Source organism: Ranitomeya imitator, chromosome 1, assembly GCF_032444005.1.
Source record: "Ranitomeya imitator isolate aRanImi1 chromosome 1, aRanImi1.pri, whole genome shotgun sequence".
Lineage (NCBI taxonomy): Eukaryota > Metazoa > Chordata > Amphibia > Anura > Dendrobatidae > Ranitomeya > Ranitomeya imitator.
In genome coordinates, this window is record NC_091282.1 from 76,714,544 (window position 1) to 76,734,895 (window position 20,352).

The window sequence follows — 20,352 nt, forward strand, 5'->3', positions numbered from 1 at the left end:
CAGGGAGATTGTCACATCAGGTTACAAAATAGACTTTTCGTCGCACCCAGGAACACGTTTTTTCCTCTCCCGCCCGCCCAAACAGCCCTCCCATGTCCCAGGGTTTTTTCAGGCGGTCGATTCCCTTCTCGCCTCAGGGGTAATCATCCCTGTACCTTCCAACCAGCAGTTTTCCGGTTTTTACTAATATCTATTTGTAGTTCCGAAAAAAGATGGCTCTTTTTTCCCAATTTTGGACCTCAAACGGTTGAGCCGTCGCCTCCGTATTCGGCACTTCAAGATGGCGTCCTTGCGCTCAGTGATCGCCTCCATGGAACCGGGAGAATTTCTGTGCTCTATGGACATTCGAGATGCGTATCTGCACATTCAGATTTGTGTTCAGCATCAGACGTTCCTTCGTTTCGCGATCCAGGACCAACATTAGCAATTTACGGCTAGATCACTCTGGACACGTTACCCCGCCTCGGTTGGATAATCAACGAACAAAAGTCCACCTTGATTCTGAACCAGCGTCTAGAATTCCTGGGCATGGAATTCAACACCATTCAGGCTCAGGTCTGCCTCCCAAGGGAAAAATTCCTCTCTCTTCGGAGGGGCATCAAAGTCCTAAAGCGTCCTACCCCTCTACCTCTACGGCTCGGCATGAGGGTTCTGGGCAAGATGTTCGCTTCCATGGAAGTGGTCCCTTATGCTCAGTTCCACTCTCGCCCTCTCCATCTGGCCCTTCTGTCAGTTTGGGACAGGAATCCACTCCTTAGACCGCCCAGTTTGCCTCTTTCTCGATGTGAGGGACACTATCCACTTCCATTGTGCGCGGGAGATCGTTTCTCCCCCTCCGTTGGCAGGTCATCACCACCGATGCCAGTCTCCAGGGGTGGGGTGCGGTCTTACTCCACTTCACAGCCCACAGGTGCTGGACTGCTCAAGAGGCACACCTCCCGATCAATCTCTTGAAAATCAGGGCTATTTTTCTAGCCCTCCTCTGCTGGCAGCCCCTCCTCTCGGGAAAACCGGTCCGCATTCAGTCGGACAACGCCACAGCTGTGGCTTACATAAACCATTAGGGAGGGACTCACAGCAAGCAAGTCATGACGGAGGTGGCAAAGATTCTGCGGTGGGCGGAGAACCACGTTCCCTTCATATCAGCTGTCCACATCCCCGGGGTGGACAATTGGGAAGCTGAGTTTCTCAGCCGTCAGGGGCTTATGTCAGGCGAATGGGCTCTTCTCCCCGCTGTCTTCGACTAGATTTGCCAAAGGTGGGGCGTGCCGGACGTCGACCAAATGGCCTCCCGAGCAAACCACAAGGTTCCCCAGTACGTATCCAGATCTTGGGATCCAAGGGCCGTCGGCTGCGACTCCCTCGTGATCTCGTGGGCCCAGTTTCAGATGCCTTACCTGTTCCCGCCTCTTCCCTTGCCTCCAAGGGTCGTAAAGAAGATAAAGTCAAAGGGGGTTCCCGTTTTCTTAGTAGCTCCAGATTGGCCCCGCAGGGCCTGGTATGCGGAGCTAGTGAACATGTTATCGGACGTACCTTGGAGGCTCCCAGACCGTCCGGATCTTCTATCGCAGGGTCCCCTCTTCCACCCGAATTCTCGGTCTCTGAATTTAATGGTACAGCCGTTAAGGCAGCGATCCTGAAGGACGCAGGTTTTTCTCAATGTGTCATACAAACCATGATAAGAGCTAGGAAACCGGCATCTTCCCGTATATACCATAGATGTTGGAAGGCCTTTTTCCGATGATGTGTCGTCAACGGTCTATCCACTATGGTTTTTCCCTTCCTTCGCTTCTCTGCCTTCCCTCTCCCTGAGCACGTTAAAGGGTCAGGTTTCTGGCTTGTCAATTCTCTTTGAAAGAGACCTTGCTTCTCTCCCCCAGGTGAGAACCTTCCTTTAGGGGGTTGCTCATGTTGCACCTCCTTACCATCCTCCGGTCGCTCCTTGGGATCTCAACCTTGTGCTCGGCGCCCTCCAGTGTACTGCTTTTGAACCGATTCGGGACATCTCTTTTTCGCTTCTTTCCTGGAAAGTAGCTTTTTTGGTCGCCATCACCTTAATCAGGAGAGTTTCTGAGTTGGCGGCGTTGTCCTGTCATTCTCCCTTTCTGGTCCTTCATCAGGACAAATTTGTCCTTCGGCCTTTCCCTTCTTTTCTGCCGAAGGTGGTTTCGGCTTTTCACATCAATGAAGACATCGTCCTTCCTTCTTTGTGCCCTGCCCCAGTTCATCCTTTGGAGAAATCTCTCCACAATTTGGATGTGATCCGTGCTATCCGAGGCTACCTTGCCAGAACTGCTCCTTTTCGTCAGTCCGACCCTCTGTTTGTCATCTCGGAAGGTCGTCAGAAGGGGCTCCCCGCCTCTAAGTCCACAATTGCTCGGTGGATCCGTTTGGCGGTCCTGGAGGCATACAGTGTTCAAGACAAACAGCCTCCCCTGGGGATGAGGGCTCACTCAACCCGGGCCGTGGGAGCTTCTTGGGCAGTTCGTCACCAAGCTACAGCCTCGCAGGTTCGCAAGGCCGCAACTTGGTCGTCCATCCACGCCTTTGTGAAATTCTACAAGGTGCACAGTCAGGCTTCTGCGGATGCAGGACTGGGTAGGAAGATACTGCAGGCGGTGGTTTCGCACCGGCCGACCTAGTTCTCTATTCTTATTATGCCGCCCTGGGGACTGCTTTTGGATGTCCCATGGTTACCTGTGTCCCACAATGAAGCAAGAAAGAAAGAGGGATTTTTGGTTCTTACCGTAAAATCTTTCTTGGAGCCTTCATTGGGGGACACAGCACCCTCCTTTTATGTTTTATCGTACTGGCCAACGTGCCGTTGTTGTGGGTTGGTACATAGGTTGAGTTGTTTATACTTGTTCCTACTACTGCTTTTGCACCAACGGAGTTGCCTGGTGCCTGTTGGAAGGTGTATACTGCCGGGGAGGAGTTATTCTTCTTTATTTGCATAGTGTCAGCCTCTTAGCGACAGCAGCATACACCCATGGTTACCTGTTTCCCCCAATGAAGGCTCCAAGAAAGAGATTTTACGGTAAGAACCAAAAATCCCTCTTTATTTATCGTATACGTATAACAGTGTCGTCCATCACACATGGGATCCATAATGGATACACTTCAAGCCGAGAGATACCATGATGTGTTCATCATCATTATAGGATATGCTCACACGTTGCTTTCTTTTTCCTTCTGTATGAAAAGTGTAAACTATAGCCAGAAAACCACAGCAGATTTAGAAAGAGAGCTGATTAAATAAATTGTTTTTGGCAGATTGAGAAAGATGTCTGATTTAAATATATATATATTTTTTATATAACTACTTTTGATGGTTTTTTTAGTACCTCAAGGGACCTCAAACCTGCTATTGTTGATTGCTTGCAAGACATTAGTATTGCAGTATATATTGAAAGTAAAAAGAATGTCACCTTTCATAACACTTTGTGCTCAAACCAGCGGTAATTATAGCAAAACAAACTCATCACTCTCGCCCAGCCCAGGACCGGCTTCCACCACTGCCCTGATTTCTGTTGTTTTTCTGCAGAACTGACAGCGCTGCAGACAATTGCTGAGCTCAGTAGCAACAGAGACTTTTGTAACGGCGGAAAGTCTGTGCTGGACCGGGGAGGGTAATTAATTCTCACTTTGTTTTGCTATAACATAAAGTGTTATAACAACCTTTAACAACCTCTTATGAAGCTTAGCCACTGGCTGGGTTTCATAGGAGCACAAATATGGAGTCAAATGGGCCCATCAGAAGGCTTACGGCTGCCAGGGTTAAGCATTAGAACTCTTTGACAGCGGAATTTACATAGTGCAACAGGCGCAATCGGAGATGGCTCCAGGTACTGCTGGCACAGGCAGATGTCGTCTGTATAACACAGCCAGCACCAACACTGCATGGAGCTGACTCCGTTCTGTAGCGCCGCTGACAATTCTGTATTTCATGTTTTATGTAGAATGAACGTTATCTTGAGCTGACAGCGAAGTTGTTGGATGCCAAAGCTCAAGCTGCTGGCACGAAGCAAGCAAAAGACAAGGCCGGCCAGAGGGAAGCACAGAACAAAATCCGGGAATGTCAGCAAGGTGTGACCTCTAGCATCATCTTGTAAGAAAAGCTTTGTGATAAGCACAGGATTTTTTGGTCTGTTTCTTACTGGTGAAACAACAGTATTGTGTGAGCCAAGTGCCTACTGAGTTTGTGGCCACTTTTACTATGTATGTGCCCAAAACACCCAGTGACAGTGACCACAGGTATGGATGGATGTCTTGGCTTCTGTCCACCAGAGGAACCCAATGCAAAAAAAGGTAGTAGGAGTAGCTGGAGACAACCCCCTCAGAAGAGAGATGGGAGAATCAAAAAGGGCCGTAATCTGACCGTCGTAGTTGGAGGGTGGAAAAGCAGGTCTGCTCACCTTTATCAGTGGTGCTAATGATGGCCACAATGCCATGGTATGATTATATGAGGTATAAGGGTCTGCTGCAAGCCGGTGCTGTTCTCCTATGGTGTCCTTCACAGTAGACCCTAGGAAAGGTAAAGAGTGGACCATGGAGGCAGGAAACCCCTTTGGAGACTGCATGTATAGGTATACTCCATGTTTGTCATCGGTACTGGAGAAAATTTGGAATTATTGTAATAACAAAAGGCTACGTGTTTCTCTTCATGCCTTGGAAAAAAGCTCTGGTTCGGTGCTGAGACGTGTAGCTTTGTTCCGATAAATCCAGTTTCTTTTTATCACATCCCGGGTAATACATTTTTTCCAGTACCAATAACAAACAATGAGCATGCCTCCAGTGCCCGGAGGGGTTTTCTGCTTCCACGGTGGATGTTTTTTTGCGGGACCCTCTCAATAGGAAATTCAGTCTGCTGTGCTTTCCTGTACAGTTAGAAATCGATATACAGACCTGCCTGACAGAAGCCAAAAGAACTCACCGTTGGCTCCTGTCTCTTAAAACCCGCATAGGAGCAGTATGAGGAGGAGCAGTATGCCTGTCACTTTTGCTTCTTTGTTTTGTAATTCTCTTCTTTTGTACAGAAATGAAGATGTTGGAGCAGCACCCAATGTTTAATTCGGCATTGAAACTTCCCGAGGAGAAGAATGAATGTAAAAAGGCGCCAGCAGCTGCTCGGGATGACGCGGCATTAGACTTCAGTTTGTTTGACAGCGCCAGTGAGGTCCAAGAGGTGAAAGGTATCAGTCAGCTGAAAACGTGCACTTGTCCTGTTTGGGTGCACATAATGTAACAAAAATTACAAAATAAAAAATGATATTTATAGAATTAAAAATGTAAGTGCCGCCCAAAACATCAAAACATATTTCAATATGAATGAAGTTATTTGATTGGTCAGTTTTTACGGGCTGTTACTGTTTCGTAATCTCATGATGAGAAAGTCCATCATGGCCTCCATTTATTACAGAAGCTTCATTCTAAGCTCGTGTCACTCATCTCAAGACCAGAAGTAAAAAAGGGCACATCTGTGTGACACGTGATGTACCTCACTGGCTTAAAATAGGGTTTGTCATAGTTTGTGCCACTTTGATAGCTAGACTGATGGTGCTCAATTTTAGCCATGAAATTCAACAGCAGTGAGAACTTAGCCATAAATGGAACCTGCCAGAAAGTGGTAACTTTGCAAGCCATTAATACAATTAGTGTAGCCCTTCAAATCATTAGCCAGTCGATCCCTTTCTGACCCCAAAGCACTACTCCAGTAGCGAAAAATGTAATATAGAAGTGCATTGGAAGGTAAAGATGCACTTACAGCTCCTCAGCCCCGTGCTGTAATCTCTGCCTAGCAGAAGCCTCCCCTGTCTGGTTAACAGAGACTTTGCCCTAATATACGTCCACTGGCCTGTAAGTTTTACCAGGGGGGATGGTGCTGTTAGGGGGGACGGTGCTGTTAGGGGGGACTGTGCTGTTAGGGGGGACTGTGCTGTTAGGGGGGACGGTGCTGTTAGGGGGGACGGTGCTGTTAGGGGGGACGGTGCTGTTAGGGGGGACGGTGCTGTTAGGTATAAAATACAGCTTGAAGCTGAGAAGCTGTAAGTGCATCTTTATACAACACTGCACCTCCAGACACAACTTCAGAAAGCGATTTCTCTCTGCTGGAAAAACACTTTGGGGTCATAAAGGGATCGAAAGGCTTATCTTTACAAGTGCTACACAGTCATATAGATGTTTAGGGGAGGAGTTCAAAGTTTCTAACAGGTTCCCTTTAAATTATTTATTTGGCCCATTCTTAAATATTTCATGTACTTAGGATTTCTTTCTCTCTAATCCATTAATTTTTGTTTTCACCTGGTGATTATTTTAAATTCAGCTAAAACCAAACCGCCTCTCGAGATCCGGAACTTTGACTACACGTCTCGCAGCTGGACGGGTAAATCTCCGAAGCAGTTCTTGATTGATTGGTGTAGGAAACATTATCCTAAAAGTCCAAACCCCTCATTTGAGAAGGTTCCTGTGGGCCGATACTGGAGAAGTAGGTAAGTGTCATCGCATTGTGCTGTGTTCATCATAGTCATCTTGTCCAAGTTGTCTTGCTTGGTGACAACCCATACAGCACCAAGAAAGAGTCAATGATGGTTGTAAGTCAGCTTCGTTGTCCCATAAATTTCACTCATGTCTCGTTAGGGCTGAGTACGGGATGCGTAGCTGGCCGATTTGCCATTCATGATGCTGGGAAAGAATTAATATTAACATTGTAATTTTGTCTCTGTCCTTTTAGAGTGAAAATTATAAAATCGAATGAAGACCGCCTATCTGTGTGCCCCACAATCGTCACTGAGGACAACATGCAAGCTCAACACCTTGCTGCAACATTAGCTCTTTATCAGCTGACTAAAGGCCAGGTATGAGATGTTTCTCCATGACAAAAGCATTCCGTTGTGGCATTTATATGTGACCACCTTCTCTAAATGCTAACGATAATGCGCTCCAATTGCTGCCCGATCCTTTCCCTCCGTGTCATGGAGATAGGGAATCGAGAGGTACCTTTAATGTCTGTTTTGCTGGAGGCTTCGCTGCAAAATGTTGCACAATATTTGACAATTTTGGTGCATCTTTACGTATAACACTTCTTTCTAGAGATGATTCTCCACTTTTATGCCACTTTTGTACTTAAGTATGAACTGTGACTTTTTAAAGCATCACAAGTCATGAAGTGTTACTGCCATCTTTAGAAGTTGTCACCTATCCACAACATGCTGAGGTCTGACCTGTGGGACCCTCCACCTGAGAAGAGGTCTGCAGAGCCAAATCTGAATAGTGCGGTGGCCAAACGTAGGTGCCACCACACCGTTCATTCTCTGTGGGACTGCCTTTAGATTGCAGAGTGCAGCACTCAGCTTTTTCCAGGCATGAATGGAGCGGTGGTGCAAATACTTGGCTCTGTAGAGCTCTGTTCTCAGGATCGATTACTGGGGAGACCAAGTGGTCAAACACCAACATTTTATGAATCGGTGATGACTTTTAAAGGTGGGTATGAGGCTTCAAACATTTCTTGGGCTCTTCAATTGGGGACACAGGAAACCATGAATGTAAATTCATGCCACCAGGAGTCTGACACTAAGAATTACATCTTTGAGCAGGACCTTTCACTACATTTTTCATGTTGAACTGGACACATGATGTAGTAGTGGCTGCAGAGTGAAATAAAACGATTATTTTCAGTATAAATGGTTGTTGTCTAGACAGATTTCTCTGGGGTGTGTGTACTTCTTCCCTTTTGTATGATCTTGACCAAGCAAGCCGCAACACTCAAAGGACAGAAGAACACGCCCTCAATGTAGCTTACAACAGATTTCTCAGTAGGTGAGATTTCAGTCAGCCCTGGTCTCCTGGTCTAAACGCCTGTATGATTAGAAAGTGCTGGGAGTACAGCACAGATGAATAACACCTTTCAGATTTTAACCCAGCAGTTAGTGGGGAGGGACAGCACAGCTGAGTTTAACATTGTCACATTACAAACCCTTCCATCAGCTATCCACCTCTCATAGCACTGTCCCCTCTTCCTGTTTGGAGATGAGAGCTCAAAGGTGTCACTAATCGCACTAATGTCTGCAACTTGTAATCCCTCTACAGTCTGAACAGAACAGGGTGTCATTATTTCTCACACAAAAGCAGCATCAACTCACACTCATGGGTCATACCCAACCTTTCTTACCTTGAGAGCCACATTCAGCTCTGAGAAAGGGTTGTAAGCCACAACTTGAATCCCCCAGAATAGTGACATCCAGCTCCTTCCTCCACCAGAGTAACGACACCCAGATTCCCCATTATCGGTATGATAACAGCCAAAAGTTCCCCACAGAAATCACACCAAGGCAGAACACTTACGTCTAGGGGTTCACACCTTACTTTTATTCGGTATTCTTGCATCAGGCACTCCTACAACACTATGGCCGGTTTCACATTAGCGTTTACCTGATCTGCGGCGGGCTGCGGACTTCCTCCGTGAAGCCCCGCCCTCAGCAGCACCTCCACCGCTAGCTCCGCCTATTCCTGCATGCGGCCTGCGTACCTATCTTTAACATTAGGTACGCAGGTCGTGTGGCTGTATGCGGATGCTGCCGCATGCGTCGTTTTGACGATGCGGCGACCAGCGTAGGACGCAGCCTGTAGCATTTTTTTTTTCCGCATCGTCAAAACGACGCATGCGGCACCATCCGCATACAGCCGCACAACCTGCGTACCTAATGTTAAAGATAGGTACGCAGGCCGCATGCGGGCCGCATGCAGAAGTAGGCGGAGCTAGCGGCGGAGGTCCGGACGAGGGCGGGGCTTCACAGAAGAAGTCTGCAGCCCGCCGCAGATCAGGTAAACGCTAGTGTGAAACTAGCCTATCGCATTCATCTTCAAGCCCTCCCTTTATCTGGCAGTATCATCCTATGTCCAGCTTAGCACTTAATTTATCTCTTTATCCAAAAAGCCAGTGTATGCGCATCCAGATCTACTCTTCATAGCGGTTTGCTAGACGTGGTGGTAATATACCAACTTGGCAAACAGCTGCAAACCGGGCCGCATGTGGCTCCCAAGCCACAGGTTTTGGATCCCTGCTCTAACCTATTGTGGGGGTGCGTTCTTCTCTCCTCTAAGTGTTGCTGCGTGTTTATGATTGGTCAGAGTAATACAGAGGGAAGAAGTACACGCCCACAGTGAAAGCTCTCTGTTAAAACCCACCCAGACTCAATGAAAATTAACTCATTAGGTGTCATACTCTGCTGATTTCTCCTGAAAAATCATGCCGTCTCTGTTAAATCATGTGCTCAGTTCAACATGTAAAATGTGAAAGATTTTCCTTAAGACATGATCTTTTTTTTTTTTTTCAAATGTCACAATGATAAAATGACTTGCGTATTTCTTTTACAGACATTCTATCATTCTAAGTTAGAACATCTTTCGGTGAATGATCACTTGGCCATGACCTCTTTTTTTAATTTTGGAAACATTACATTTTCTCCCCTTTAGTCTGTCCATCAGTTGCTGCCCCCGACATACAGAGACGTTTGGCTGGAATGGAGCGATGCCGAGAAATGTAAGGAAGAGAAGGACAAACTTGAAGTCAACAAGCCTCGGGACATGTTCATTGCCAAATTATTAAATAAGCTGAAGCTGAGACAACAACAGCTAAAACCAGCGAAGATGAGCAAAGTATCTGATGACCCGGAAGACTCCTGGGAAAACTTGGCTGGAGCAGACGATCTGGCGCAGAACACGTTAAATCTGGTCGAAAAAGACAATTTAGAGCCTGTGAGGAACCTTTTCTCCAAGTGCCGTGATTCAGCGAGGTATAAAAGGCTGCTGAGCGACCGGCGGCAGCTGCCCGTCTTTGCCCACAGGGACTATATTTTAGAAATGCTTAGCAGGCACCGGGTTATCGTTGTAGCTGGTGAGACCGGCAGTGGTAAAAGTACCCAGGTGCCCCACTTCTTACTGGAAGACATGCTCCTCAACAAGTGGGCCTCAGGGAAGTGTAATATTGTCTGCACTCAGCCTCGCAGGATATCAGCCATGAGTTTGGCCACCCGGGTGTGTGAAGAGCTGGGGTGCGAGTCTGGACCTGGTGGGAAGGTAGGTGGAGAGCAGATGATCTAGACCCTTTTCTCTTTCTATCGAAGAGTTATCGATTATTCATATTTCATCAGCATCAGAAGCGTATCCCCTTAAAGGGGTTTTCTAGTTTTCGAAGAACCCTTCCCCCGGCTGCAGTTTATTTTTTGTAAAAAAGCAACAAACTGTTCAGTACTCATCCTCCCCGGGTCCATCTCAGAGTCTCTCCCGGACTGGTGTCTGTTATTGACGACAGAGCTGCAGCCAATCATTGAGCTCTGTTGCTCTTAGCAGCTCATGCGGTCAACTTTGGAGCTCAGTGATTGGCCGCAGCATTGTCCATGTGACATTAGCACTGCACAATTACTTACACTGTGAGCAGCAGCAGAAACCCAGCTCTGGACCTGGGGAGGGTGAGTAAGGTAAAGGTGTTGTTCTTTTTTTTTTTTTCCAAAACAAACTGCAATCAGGAGATAGAGGTTTTCCAAGCCCCCTTAACCCCTTAGTGACCAAGTCAATTTTTACAATTTTGACCACTGTCCCTTTATGAGGTTATATCTCTGGAACGCTTCAATGGATTCCACTGATTCTGAGACCTTTTCTTGTGGCATATTGTACTTCATGATAGTGGTAAAATTTATTCGCTATGACTTGGATTTATTTACGAAAAAAATAGATATTTGGAAAAATAATAAAAATGTTGCAATTTTCAGACTTTTAATTTGTATGCCCTTAAATCAGAGAGTCATATCGCACAGAATAGTTGATAAATAACATTTCCACATGTCTACTTTACATCAGCAATATTTTGGAAACATACTTTTTTTTTTTTTGTTAGGAAGTTATAAGGGTTAAAAGTTGACCAGCGATTTCTCATTTTTCTAACAAAACATTTTTTTTAGGGACCACATAACATTTGAAGTGACTTTGGGGGGTCAGTATGACATAAAATACCCAAAAGTGACACCATTCTATAAACTGCACCCATCAAGGGGCTCAAAACTACATTCAAGACTTTTATTAACCCTCCAGGTGCTTAACAAGAACTAAAAGAGTGCAGAAGGAAAAAATGAACATTTAACTTTTTTCACAAAAAATGTACTTTAGGCCCAAACTTTTTCATTTTCACAAGGGAAACAAGAGAAAATGGACCACAAAATTTGTTGTGCAATTTCTCCTGAGTACATCGATACACCGTATGTGGGGAGCATGGCAGGGCTCGGGAGGGAGCACCGTTTGACTTCTTGACCGCAAAATTGGCTGGAATCAGTGGAGGGCGCCATGTCTTAATTGGGGACCCCCTGATGTACCTAAACAGTGGAACCTCCCAATTCTAACTTCAACTCTAAAGGCCCCTTCACATTTAGCGACGCTGCAGAGATACCGACAACGATCCGAATCGCTGCAGCGTCGCTGTTTGGTCGCTGGAGAGCTGTCACACAGACCGCTCTCCAGCGACCAACGATGCCGGTAACCAGGGTAAACATCGGGTAACTAAGCGCAGGGCCGCGCTTAGTAACCCGATGTTTACCCTGGTTACCATGCTGAAAGTAAAAAAAAAAACAAACAGTACATACTTACCTACAGCCGTCTGTCCTCCAGCGCTGCGCTCTGCTTTTCTGCTCTCCTCCTGTACTGTCTGTGAGCCGGAAAGCAGAGCGGTGACGTCACCGCTCTGCTTTCCGGCTCACAGACAGTAAAGGAGGAGAGCAGAGAAGCAGAGCGCAGCGCTGGAGGACAGACGGCTGTAGTAAGTATGTAGTGTTTGTTTTTTTTTACTTTTAGCATGGTAACCAGGGTAAACATCGGGTTACTAAGCGCGGCCCTGCGCTTAGTTACCCGATGTTTACCCTGGTTACCAGTGAAGACATCGCTGGATCGGTGTCACACACGCCGATCCAGCGATGTCTCCAGGGAGTCCAGCGACGAAATAAAGTTCTGGACTTTATTCAGCGACCAACGATCTCCCAGCAGGGGCCTGATCGTTGGTCGCTGTCACACATAACGATTTCATTAACGATATCGTTGCTACGTCACAAATAGCAACGATATCGTTAACAATATCGTTATGTGTGAAGGTACCTTAACACAAATGTGTAGGGTGTTCCAATCTGACAGCGGGAAATTTCATTCCTGGAACATTTGTCTAGCTGCTTTTTGCTAATATGGATAGTTCGTGTCCATTTGTACATCTTAAAATTTGTACCAAAATCTATTTTTTTTCTAGAATTCCCTTTGTGGCTACCAGATTCGCCTGGAATCCAGAACGGGGGAACACACCAGACTATTGTACTGTACTACAGGGATCTTACTGCGGAGGCTACAGGAGGACAGCCTGCTGAGGAGCATCACACACGTCATTGTGGACGAGGCAAGTATATCCGCACACCTTTAGGCTGCATGCGAAAAAAACGCATACATTAAGCATCCTATTATTAGAATGCAATCCACAATTTTTGTGCACATGTTGCGTTTTTTTCCGTGGCGGAATCGCATTCCAGAAAAAAGCGCAGAATGTTCATTCTTTGTGCGGAATCGCGGGGATTCCGCACACATAGGAATACATTGATCCGCTTACTTCCCGCATGGGGCTATGCCCACCATGCGGGAAGTAAGCGGAAAATGTGTGGTTGGTACCCAGGGTGGAGGAGAGGAGACTCTCCTCCAGGCCCTGGGAACCATATAATTGTTAAAAAAAAAGAATTAAAATAAAAAATCATGATATTCTCAACTTCCGGCGTCCCAAGCAGTCTTCCCACTCCTTGCGATGCTTCCGTTACCAGTAATGCTTTGCGGCAATGACCTGTGATGACGTGGGTCTCGCGAGACCGCTACATCATCTGAGGTCATTGCCGCAATGCATTATTGGTACCGGAGCATCGTGAGGAGCGGGAAGACTGCCTGGGACCCCGGAAGGTGAAAATATCATGACTTAGTTTTTTTAATTATGTTTAACGTTAGATCTTTTTAGTATTGATGCTGCATAGGCAGCATCAATAGTAAAAAGTTGGTCACACTTGTCAATCTGTCAATCAGTTTTCCAAGCGATGCTACAGATCGCTTGGAAAACGCTAGCATTCTGCAAGCTAAAAACGCTTGCAAAACGCTAGTGTTTAGCGTGAATACGCATGCGATATACCCGCGACAGGAAATTTCCGTGGCTATTCTGCAACGTGTGCACATAGCCTTACTGTATTATTCTTAGTGCCATCATGGGCGAAACAGCAGCGAAAATTCTGCTGTCTACGAGAGTTTGTCCGTCCACTGATCTTCCATAGACATGCAGACTCGGCCCGGCCAGGTATCTGTCGTCTGCCTGGCACCTCTGACACCATTTATTCCTAAGAGAACTTAAAGTGGTTGTCTGGTCTCAAGATATTAAAGGGAACCTGTCACCAGGTTTGGCCAATATAAGATGCGGCCACTGCCTTTCAGGGCTGAAATACAGCAATCTACATTGCTGTAGATAAGCCCCCGGTCCGACCTGAAAGATAAGAAAAATTGGTTTTATTATACTCACCTGGGGGGTGGTCCTGTTCGGTCCGGTCTGATGGGCGTCGCAGGTCCGGGTCCTGCGCCTCCCATCTTCTTGCAACGCCGCCCTCGTGTTGCTTCATGGCTCCCTGGCATCATGCATCTGCGCTGTTGAGGGCAGAGTAAAGTACTTCAGTGCGCAGGCGCTGGGCCTCCCCGACCTTTCCTGGCACCTTGGGGTTTTTTTCTAGTAGCAGCTTCCCGGTGATTGATCGGTCTCATGGTTACGTGTGGATAACCGACCATGATTTGTCTGTCGTAGGTTCATGAAAGGACGGTGCAGTCGGACTTCCTGCTCATCATCCTTCGAGAGATCCTGCACAAGCGGTCGGACCTGCGCCTCATACTCATGAGCGCCACCGTGGACAGCGATAAGTTCTCCAGCTACTTTTCCCACTGCCCCATCATAAGGATTTCCGGAAGGACGTACCCAGTGGAGGCATGTACAGAGCGGCTAATGCTTGTATATGGGGGTGACACGTATATTCATTACTGCACCTACAACTCTGAGCCTTCAGTCACTTGTTGGCTGAGGTTCAGATTCTATTCCTTTTTCTTGGCTTTCATGTGGTGCTGGATACAAGCTTGACTATAAAGCAGGAAGTATTAAAGGAATGACATATAATATGTATAGGTGGCAGCAAAAGTGTTATTAAAAGGGCTTTCCTGCCTTTATGATATTATTAACAATCTATCATTAGAATAAGTCTTCAATATCAGATTGGTGGGATCCGACTCTCGGCACCCCACTGATCAGCTCCTGCTGAAAAATAAAAAAAGAAGGAGCTGATCTGCAGTTCCTGGCATCGACCACTACACGGAGAGTGGCGCTATGCTGCTCTGCATTGTACAGTGTGTGCAGAGCTAATAACAACTGATTGGTGGGGTGCTGGACCTCCATGATCAGACATTAATAACCTCAAGGACAGGTCATAAGTATCATAGTAGTGGAAAAAAACAACCCATACTGATCCTCGGCCGGCGTGTCACACTGCAAATCCGAAGGTCAGTGTTTCTGCTATAGATTTTTTTTTTCCAGCATGCCTGCACAATCTAATTTGCTTCTTTTTTGTGTTAAATGTATTTTTTAAAAATATTTTTGGCATTTTTTTTATTTTCCATATCGCAAAAATTGAAATCTGATGCATTTTAGACTAACTTCCTGTTGTTTTAGGATATTCACATGCAAATGAGCGGCAATGAACAGACTCTGACTCCGTCTTTTGTATTGGAGCATCTAATGAGCGTGTGCAAACGTCAATGTGAAGGGGGGTGGGAGCGGTGACCTATTGTGATTGGTGGATCCTGCGTTATCAGCTGTGTATAGAGGTGTTACCTGTCATTGTCATCCCGCCTCTGATGATAATGAGCCTGCTGAAAACTCACTAAGAGGACAGAAAGAATGAGTCTAAAAATCCCCAGGGGCCAGTGTGAAAACCGCAAGATTGCTCATTTTGTTTTTTAATAAATGATGAGATTATGATGTGAAAAATGGGTATTATTACCTACCGATAATTCGGTTTCCAGGAGTCCATCCTGACAGCACATTGGAGGACGTCCTCCTCCTCCTTGCAGGGACAGGAAACACAACACGAGAGGTTAAAAGGTCCCACTCCACCCCCTTTCCCTCAGTGTTTTGACAAGTACCACACCATGGATAGATATACTTTTGAAAACTTTATTTGACCAAACATATTACAGCATATGAACTGGCATGCATAGGGGGGGAAATAACGGTGCTGTCAGGATGGACTCCTGGAAACCGAATTATCGGTAGGTAATAATACCCATTTTCCAGGACGTCCCCCTGACAGCACATTGGAGAATACCAAAGAAAACTACGTTTAGGGTGGGACAACTGCTTGGAGAACTTTCCTCCCATAAGACGTCTGCTGAGCTGCTACTACGTCTAGCTTATAGTGCTTACAGAACGTGTTTACTCTGGCCCAAGTTGCTGCCTTGCAAATCTGATCTAGTGACGCTCCTGCTCGCTCAGCCCATGATGCTGAAACAGCCCTAGTAGAGTGAGCTTTAATCCCTGTTGGGCACGCTATCCCTTCTGATGCGTAGGCTTTTGAAATTATAGTAGTAATCCATCTAGCTATAGACGCCTTGGAAGCTTTTTTACCTTTATTCTTACCTCCAAATAGGATAAAAAGATTAGAATCCTTCCTCCAGGAGCTAGTGGCCTCTAGATAGTTTAATACTGCCTGCCTAACATCCAGGGAGTGTAAAGCCTGTTCTTTTTCATTAGAAGGGTTCTCACAAAAGGAAGGTAAAATTATTTCCTGATCTCGATTTTTTGCTGAAGCTATTTTTGGAATAAAAGCTGGGTCTAATTTTAGGATTATATGATCCTCTCTGACTTGAAGATATGGATCCTTAATTGATAGAGCCTGAATCTCCCCTACGCGTTTAGCTGTTGTAATCGCTACTAGGAAGGCCGTCTTCCAGGTACGAACTGAAATAGGCATGCCCTCCTCTAGAGAATAGGGATCTTTACAAAGAGACCTAAGGACTAAATTTAAGTCCCATGTGGGAGCTAGCTGTCTCAAGGTAGGCCGTAATCTTTGGATAGCCCTCACAAATCTGATTATCCAGGGGTGGGAAGCTAATGGATAATCCAGAAAAGTACTAAGGGCCGAGATCTGGACTTTAATTGTAGCTGGCCTGAGCCCCAAGTCAAAGCCTGCCTGTAAGAATTTTAAGACTCTAGGAACATCTAAGACCCCCGGAATCACAGCTGACCCGCCACTTCCCATACAAAATTTTTTCCAGATTTTGAGGTAGATGGCAGAGGTGACAGGCTTCCTACTAGCCTGGATGGTTGTAATTACTTCATCTGAAAGACCTCTGAATTTCAAGATGTCCCTCTCAGGATCCATGCTGACAGATGCAGTCTCTCCGGGTTTTGGTGTAAAACAGGCCCTTGATGAATTATATCCTTCCATAACGGGAGTATGATAGGGTCTTCCGTTGCCATGGCCCCCAACAATGGGAACCAACTTCTTTTTGGCCAGAATGGTACAATCGTCAGCACTGTTGCCTGGTCTTCCTGAATCTTCCTGAGCACTACTGGAATTAGTGCTATTGGTGGAAATGCGTAAGACAGAGGTTCGCTCCATGCTTGACTTAAGGCGTCGACTGCTTCCGGCATGTCTAGAGGGTTGAGGGAATAAAATCTGGGAACCTTTGAATTTTTCCTTGTGGCGAATAAATCTATCCTGGGCGTTCCCCAACGGTGGCAAAGAATTTGGAACATTTCTTGACTTAGTTCCCATTCGGTTGGAGAAACTTTCTTTCTGCTTAGATAGTCGGCTAGTATGTTCTGTGACCCTTCTAGATGCACTGCTGTTATAGATAAGACAACGTCTTCTGCCCAGGCAAATATTCTCTGCGCTAGACCTTGAAGCGCTTTGTGTTTGGAACCTCCCTGATGCCTCAAAAAGGATACCGCTGTTACATTGTCGGATAGGATTTTTACATGTTTGTCCTTTAGGCGTGAACGGTTTCTTCTGAGAGCTTCCCAGACTGCGTATAATTCTCTGTAATTTGACGACATCTGACTGATCTCCTCGGGCCACTTGTCCTGAAAGAATTTTCCTTCCAGGTGCGCTCCCCATCCCCACTGACTTGCATCTGTGGTGATTATCACACAAGGGGTTGATATCCAAGGGATGCCCTTTTTTAGATTGTAGTCCTGGATCCACCATCGTAGTGATCTTCTTGTCTTCATTGATAGCTCTAGCCTCTTGTCTAATGTGGAACGACGTCGATCCCATACCATGAGTATCTGTTCTTGTAAAGGCCTTGAGTGAGCCTGAGCCCATCTGACACACGGAATGCATGCTGTCATCTTCCCCAAGATTTTCATAGCTGCTCTTATCGTCACTGGACTTCTTTGGAATTCTAAGATCATCTTTTTTAATGAGGTTCGTTTGTCCCTTGGTAAGAAGGACTGCCTGGTTGTAGAATCCAAGAGTACTCCTAGAAATATCTTCTGGGATTCTGGCTTTAAATGTGACTTTTTCCTGTTGACCACCCATTCTATTTCCTCTAATACTGCTATGACCCGATCTCTGTGTTGTAGCAGAATGGCCCTTGATCGTGCCACAACCAGAAAATCGTCCAAGTATGGAATTATTGTTATTCCTTGGTTTCTTAAGAAAGCCACCACCTCTGCTACCAATTTGGTGAAAATTCTTGGGGCGGATGCTAGACCGAAAGGGAGGCATTGAAATTGGAAGTGGCAGGTCATGTCCGAAAGACTTACTGAGAATCTCAGAAGCTCCTGAGAAGAGAGATGTATCGGGACCTGATAATACGCACTCTTCAGATCGAGAGTGCACATTACCGAATCTTTGTTTATAAGATGAATGATGGACCTGATCGACTCCATTCTGAACCGTTTGTATTTGACGAAAACGTTTAGAGGTTTTAAATTTATTATTGTACGGGATTCCCCTGACGGTTTTGGAATAGAAAAAAGAGAGGAATAGTGACCTGCACCTATTTCTGGAGTAGGAACCCGCACTATAACCCCGGAGTCGAACAGTTTTTGTAGGTCTAGAAACATAGGGGAATCTTTGACTAACATTGTTGGTAAGATACACCTTTGAGGTACGCGGGATGTTAACTCTATTCTGTAACCCTCTGAGATTATCTTGAGGACATAATCGTTGTCTGAGATCTGACTCCATTGTTTGAGGAAGAAACTTAATCTCCCGCCTATCCCTATGGCGTCATTGTTTCCTTGGTCTATAGCCAGAACCGAACAAGGAATTCCTACCCCTTCTATTCTGAGCGTAGGAACTCCTAAAAGATCCTCTTCCTGATCTCCATTGTTCTCTATACTCTGGAAATCTGCGGGGGGGAGGGGGAGGGGGGAGAGGCCTCCTCCGAAAGGGCTGAAACTTCTTGGGTTTATCCTCGGGAAACCCTCTTTTACTATCAGCTGCTGACTCTAGGATGTCATCTAAAGCCTGACCAAATATTCTGGAACCTGAAAATGGAATGGCGCATAATTTATTTTTGGATGCATTATCCCCCGACCAAGATCTAAGCCAAATAGCCCTTCGTGTTGCATTGGACAAGGAGCTATTTCTAGCCGCAAATCTCACAGATTCAGCTGATGTATCTGCCATAAAGGCCGTGGCTGACTTAATGATAGGCAGAGAAGCAATTATATCCGCCCGTGAAGTTTTATTAATTAAATGTTCTTCCAGCTGTTCCATCCACAGGAACATGGATCTCGCTACAGAAGTAGCTGCGATGTTGGTTTTTATTAAAGCTGCTGAAGTCTCCCAGGCTCGACGTAAAAGGATATCCGCCTTGCGATCCATTGCATCCTTAAGACTAGATGAATCTTCGAAAGGTATTGATGTTTTCTTTGCCACCTTGGCTAAAGGGACATCTACCTTCGGAATCTCTTCCCATGTCTTGATCTCTTCTGAATCAAACGGAAGACGGTTTTTAAACTCTCTGGACATCACCAATCTTCGTTCCGCATCTTTCCATTCTTGCGAGATCATCTTACGTATGTGTTCACTCACCGGGAACACCGTCCGTTCCTGATATGTGAGCCCTCCGAACATCTGATCTTGTCTAGATCTCGGCTGTGGATCTTCTTTCACCTGCATAGTACGTCTGACCGCCTGGACCAGTTCTTCTGTTTCTTCAACTGGAAAGTAGTACCTCTTCCCTTCTTGTTCTTCTACCGGCAGTTCTCCTTCTTCTTGATCAGAACCTCTATATTCTGATTCCGCCTCCGACGAACCATCCTGAACCTCCTGTTCTGGATCTTTCCTTGGTCTTTTACGAGCCGGGCCCGGACTGTACACTTCCCGTTGTGACATTGAAGCTAAGGAATTCTGGACCTCTTCCCGGATTATATTCCTCATTTCGGACAACATTGATGGTTGTTCTTCTCTGACAATTTTCTTAATACAAGAGCTGCACAGATCCTTTTTGTATGTTTCTGAAAGTTTTGCGTTACATAGAGAGCACCTCTTAGATTTAGTCAATGACTTGCCAGACCTTTTAGTCTGAGGGAGGGGAGCTTGACTGGCCTCTTTATCCTAAATGTAAGAATAAGGACAAGAACGGCTCAGTGTGTGCAGGCGTATATTTGAGTACTCTGCGCATTGCGCACTTACCCCTATCTCCTCATTCCTGTTCTCCATATCTTCTGTGGAGAAATACTACTATAAGTACATGATCTCATATGATCCCATATGTATAAAAGGGATATAGCAGCGTCTGCTGCACTCACCCTTGGTCTCCGGCATGTCCGCAGCAGACTGCTCGCACGTCTGTCCTGCAGCAAATATTCTCCAGGGATACACTCCGGCGCTCTCCTACCACCAGAGGAAGCGCTGGATAACCATCTGCGAGTGCCCTGAGCCTTGCGCCCTTAAAGCTGCCTACTTCCGCGTTCCACCAGGTGGAACGCACGCCGAGATGGCCCCGTCCCCGGATGTGACGTCACTTTACCTGCGCCTGACACCGGACGTACTGCACTCGGTCTAACAATCCTACTTCCGCGTTCCACTCAGTGGAACGCACGCTGCTGCCGCTGGCGCCGGACCTCTTGCGGCGCCTCTTCTCCTGGCGCCCGAACCGAGAGCCCCCCACCGGGAGGAAGCGGTTCGACCCAGGAGCTCGTCCGCTCGACTGGTCTTTTGGCAGAGGGACTCCCCACCGGGAAGTTTCTGCCTGGGGCTTAATGATGCGGGGAAAGGATATTGGCGTTAGCCGCACAATCCC

The 20,352-nt window shown here is 46.3% G+C and overlaps 1 protein-coding gene across 2 annotated transcripts in view; it reads left to right on the forward strand.

Annotated features, from left to right (window-relative positions):
* Nucleotides 1-20,352, forward strand: part of DHX29 (DExH-box helicase 29) — an 85,899-nt gene that overhangs the window by 28,072 nt on the left and 37,475 nt on the right. For both annotated transcript variants that reach the window (XM_069748326.1, XM_069748334.1), the window contains exons 8-14: nt 3,960-4,086; nt 5,037-5,192; nt 6,323-6,488; nt 6,731-6,854; nt 9,472-10,074; nt 12,281-12,424; nt 13,850-14,026. In XM_069748326.1, the coding sequence (XP_069604427.1) occupies nt 3,960-4,086; nt 5,037-5,192; nt 6,323-6,488; nt 6,731-6,854; nt 9,472-10,074; nt 12,281-12,424; nt 13,850-14,026 (1,497 nt within the window). The remainder of the gene's footprint in view (nt 1-3,959; nt 4,087-5,036; nt 5,193-6,322; nt 6,489-6,730; nt 6,855-9,471; nt 10,075-12,280; nt 12,425-13,849; nt 14,027-20,352) is intronic.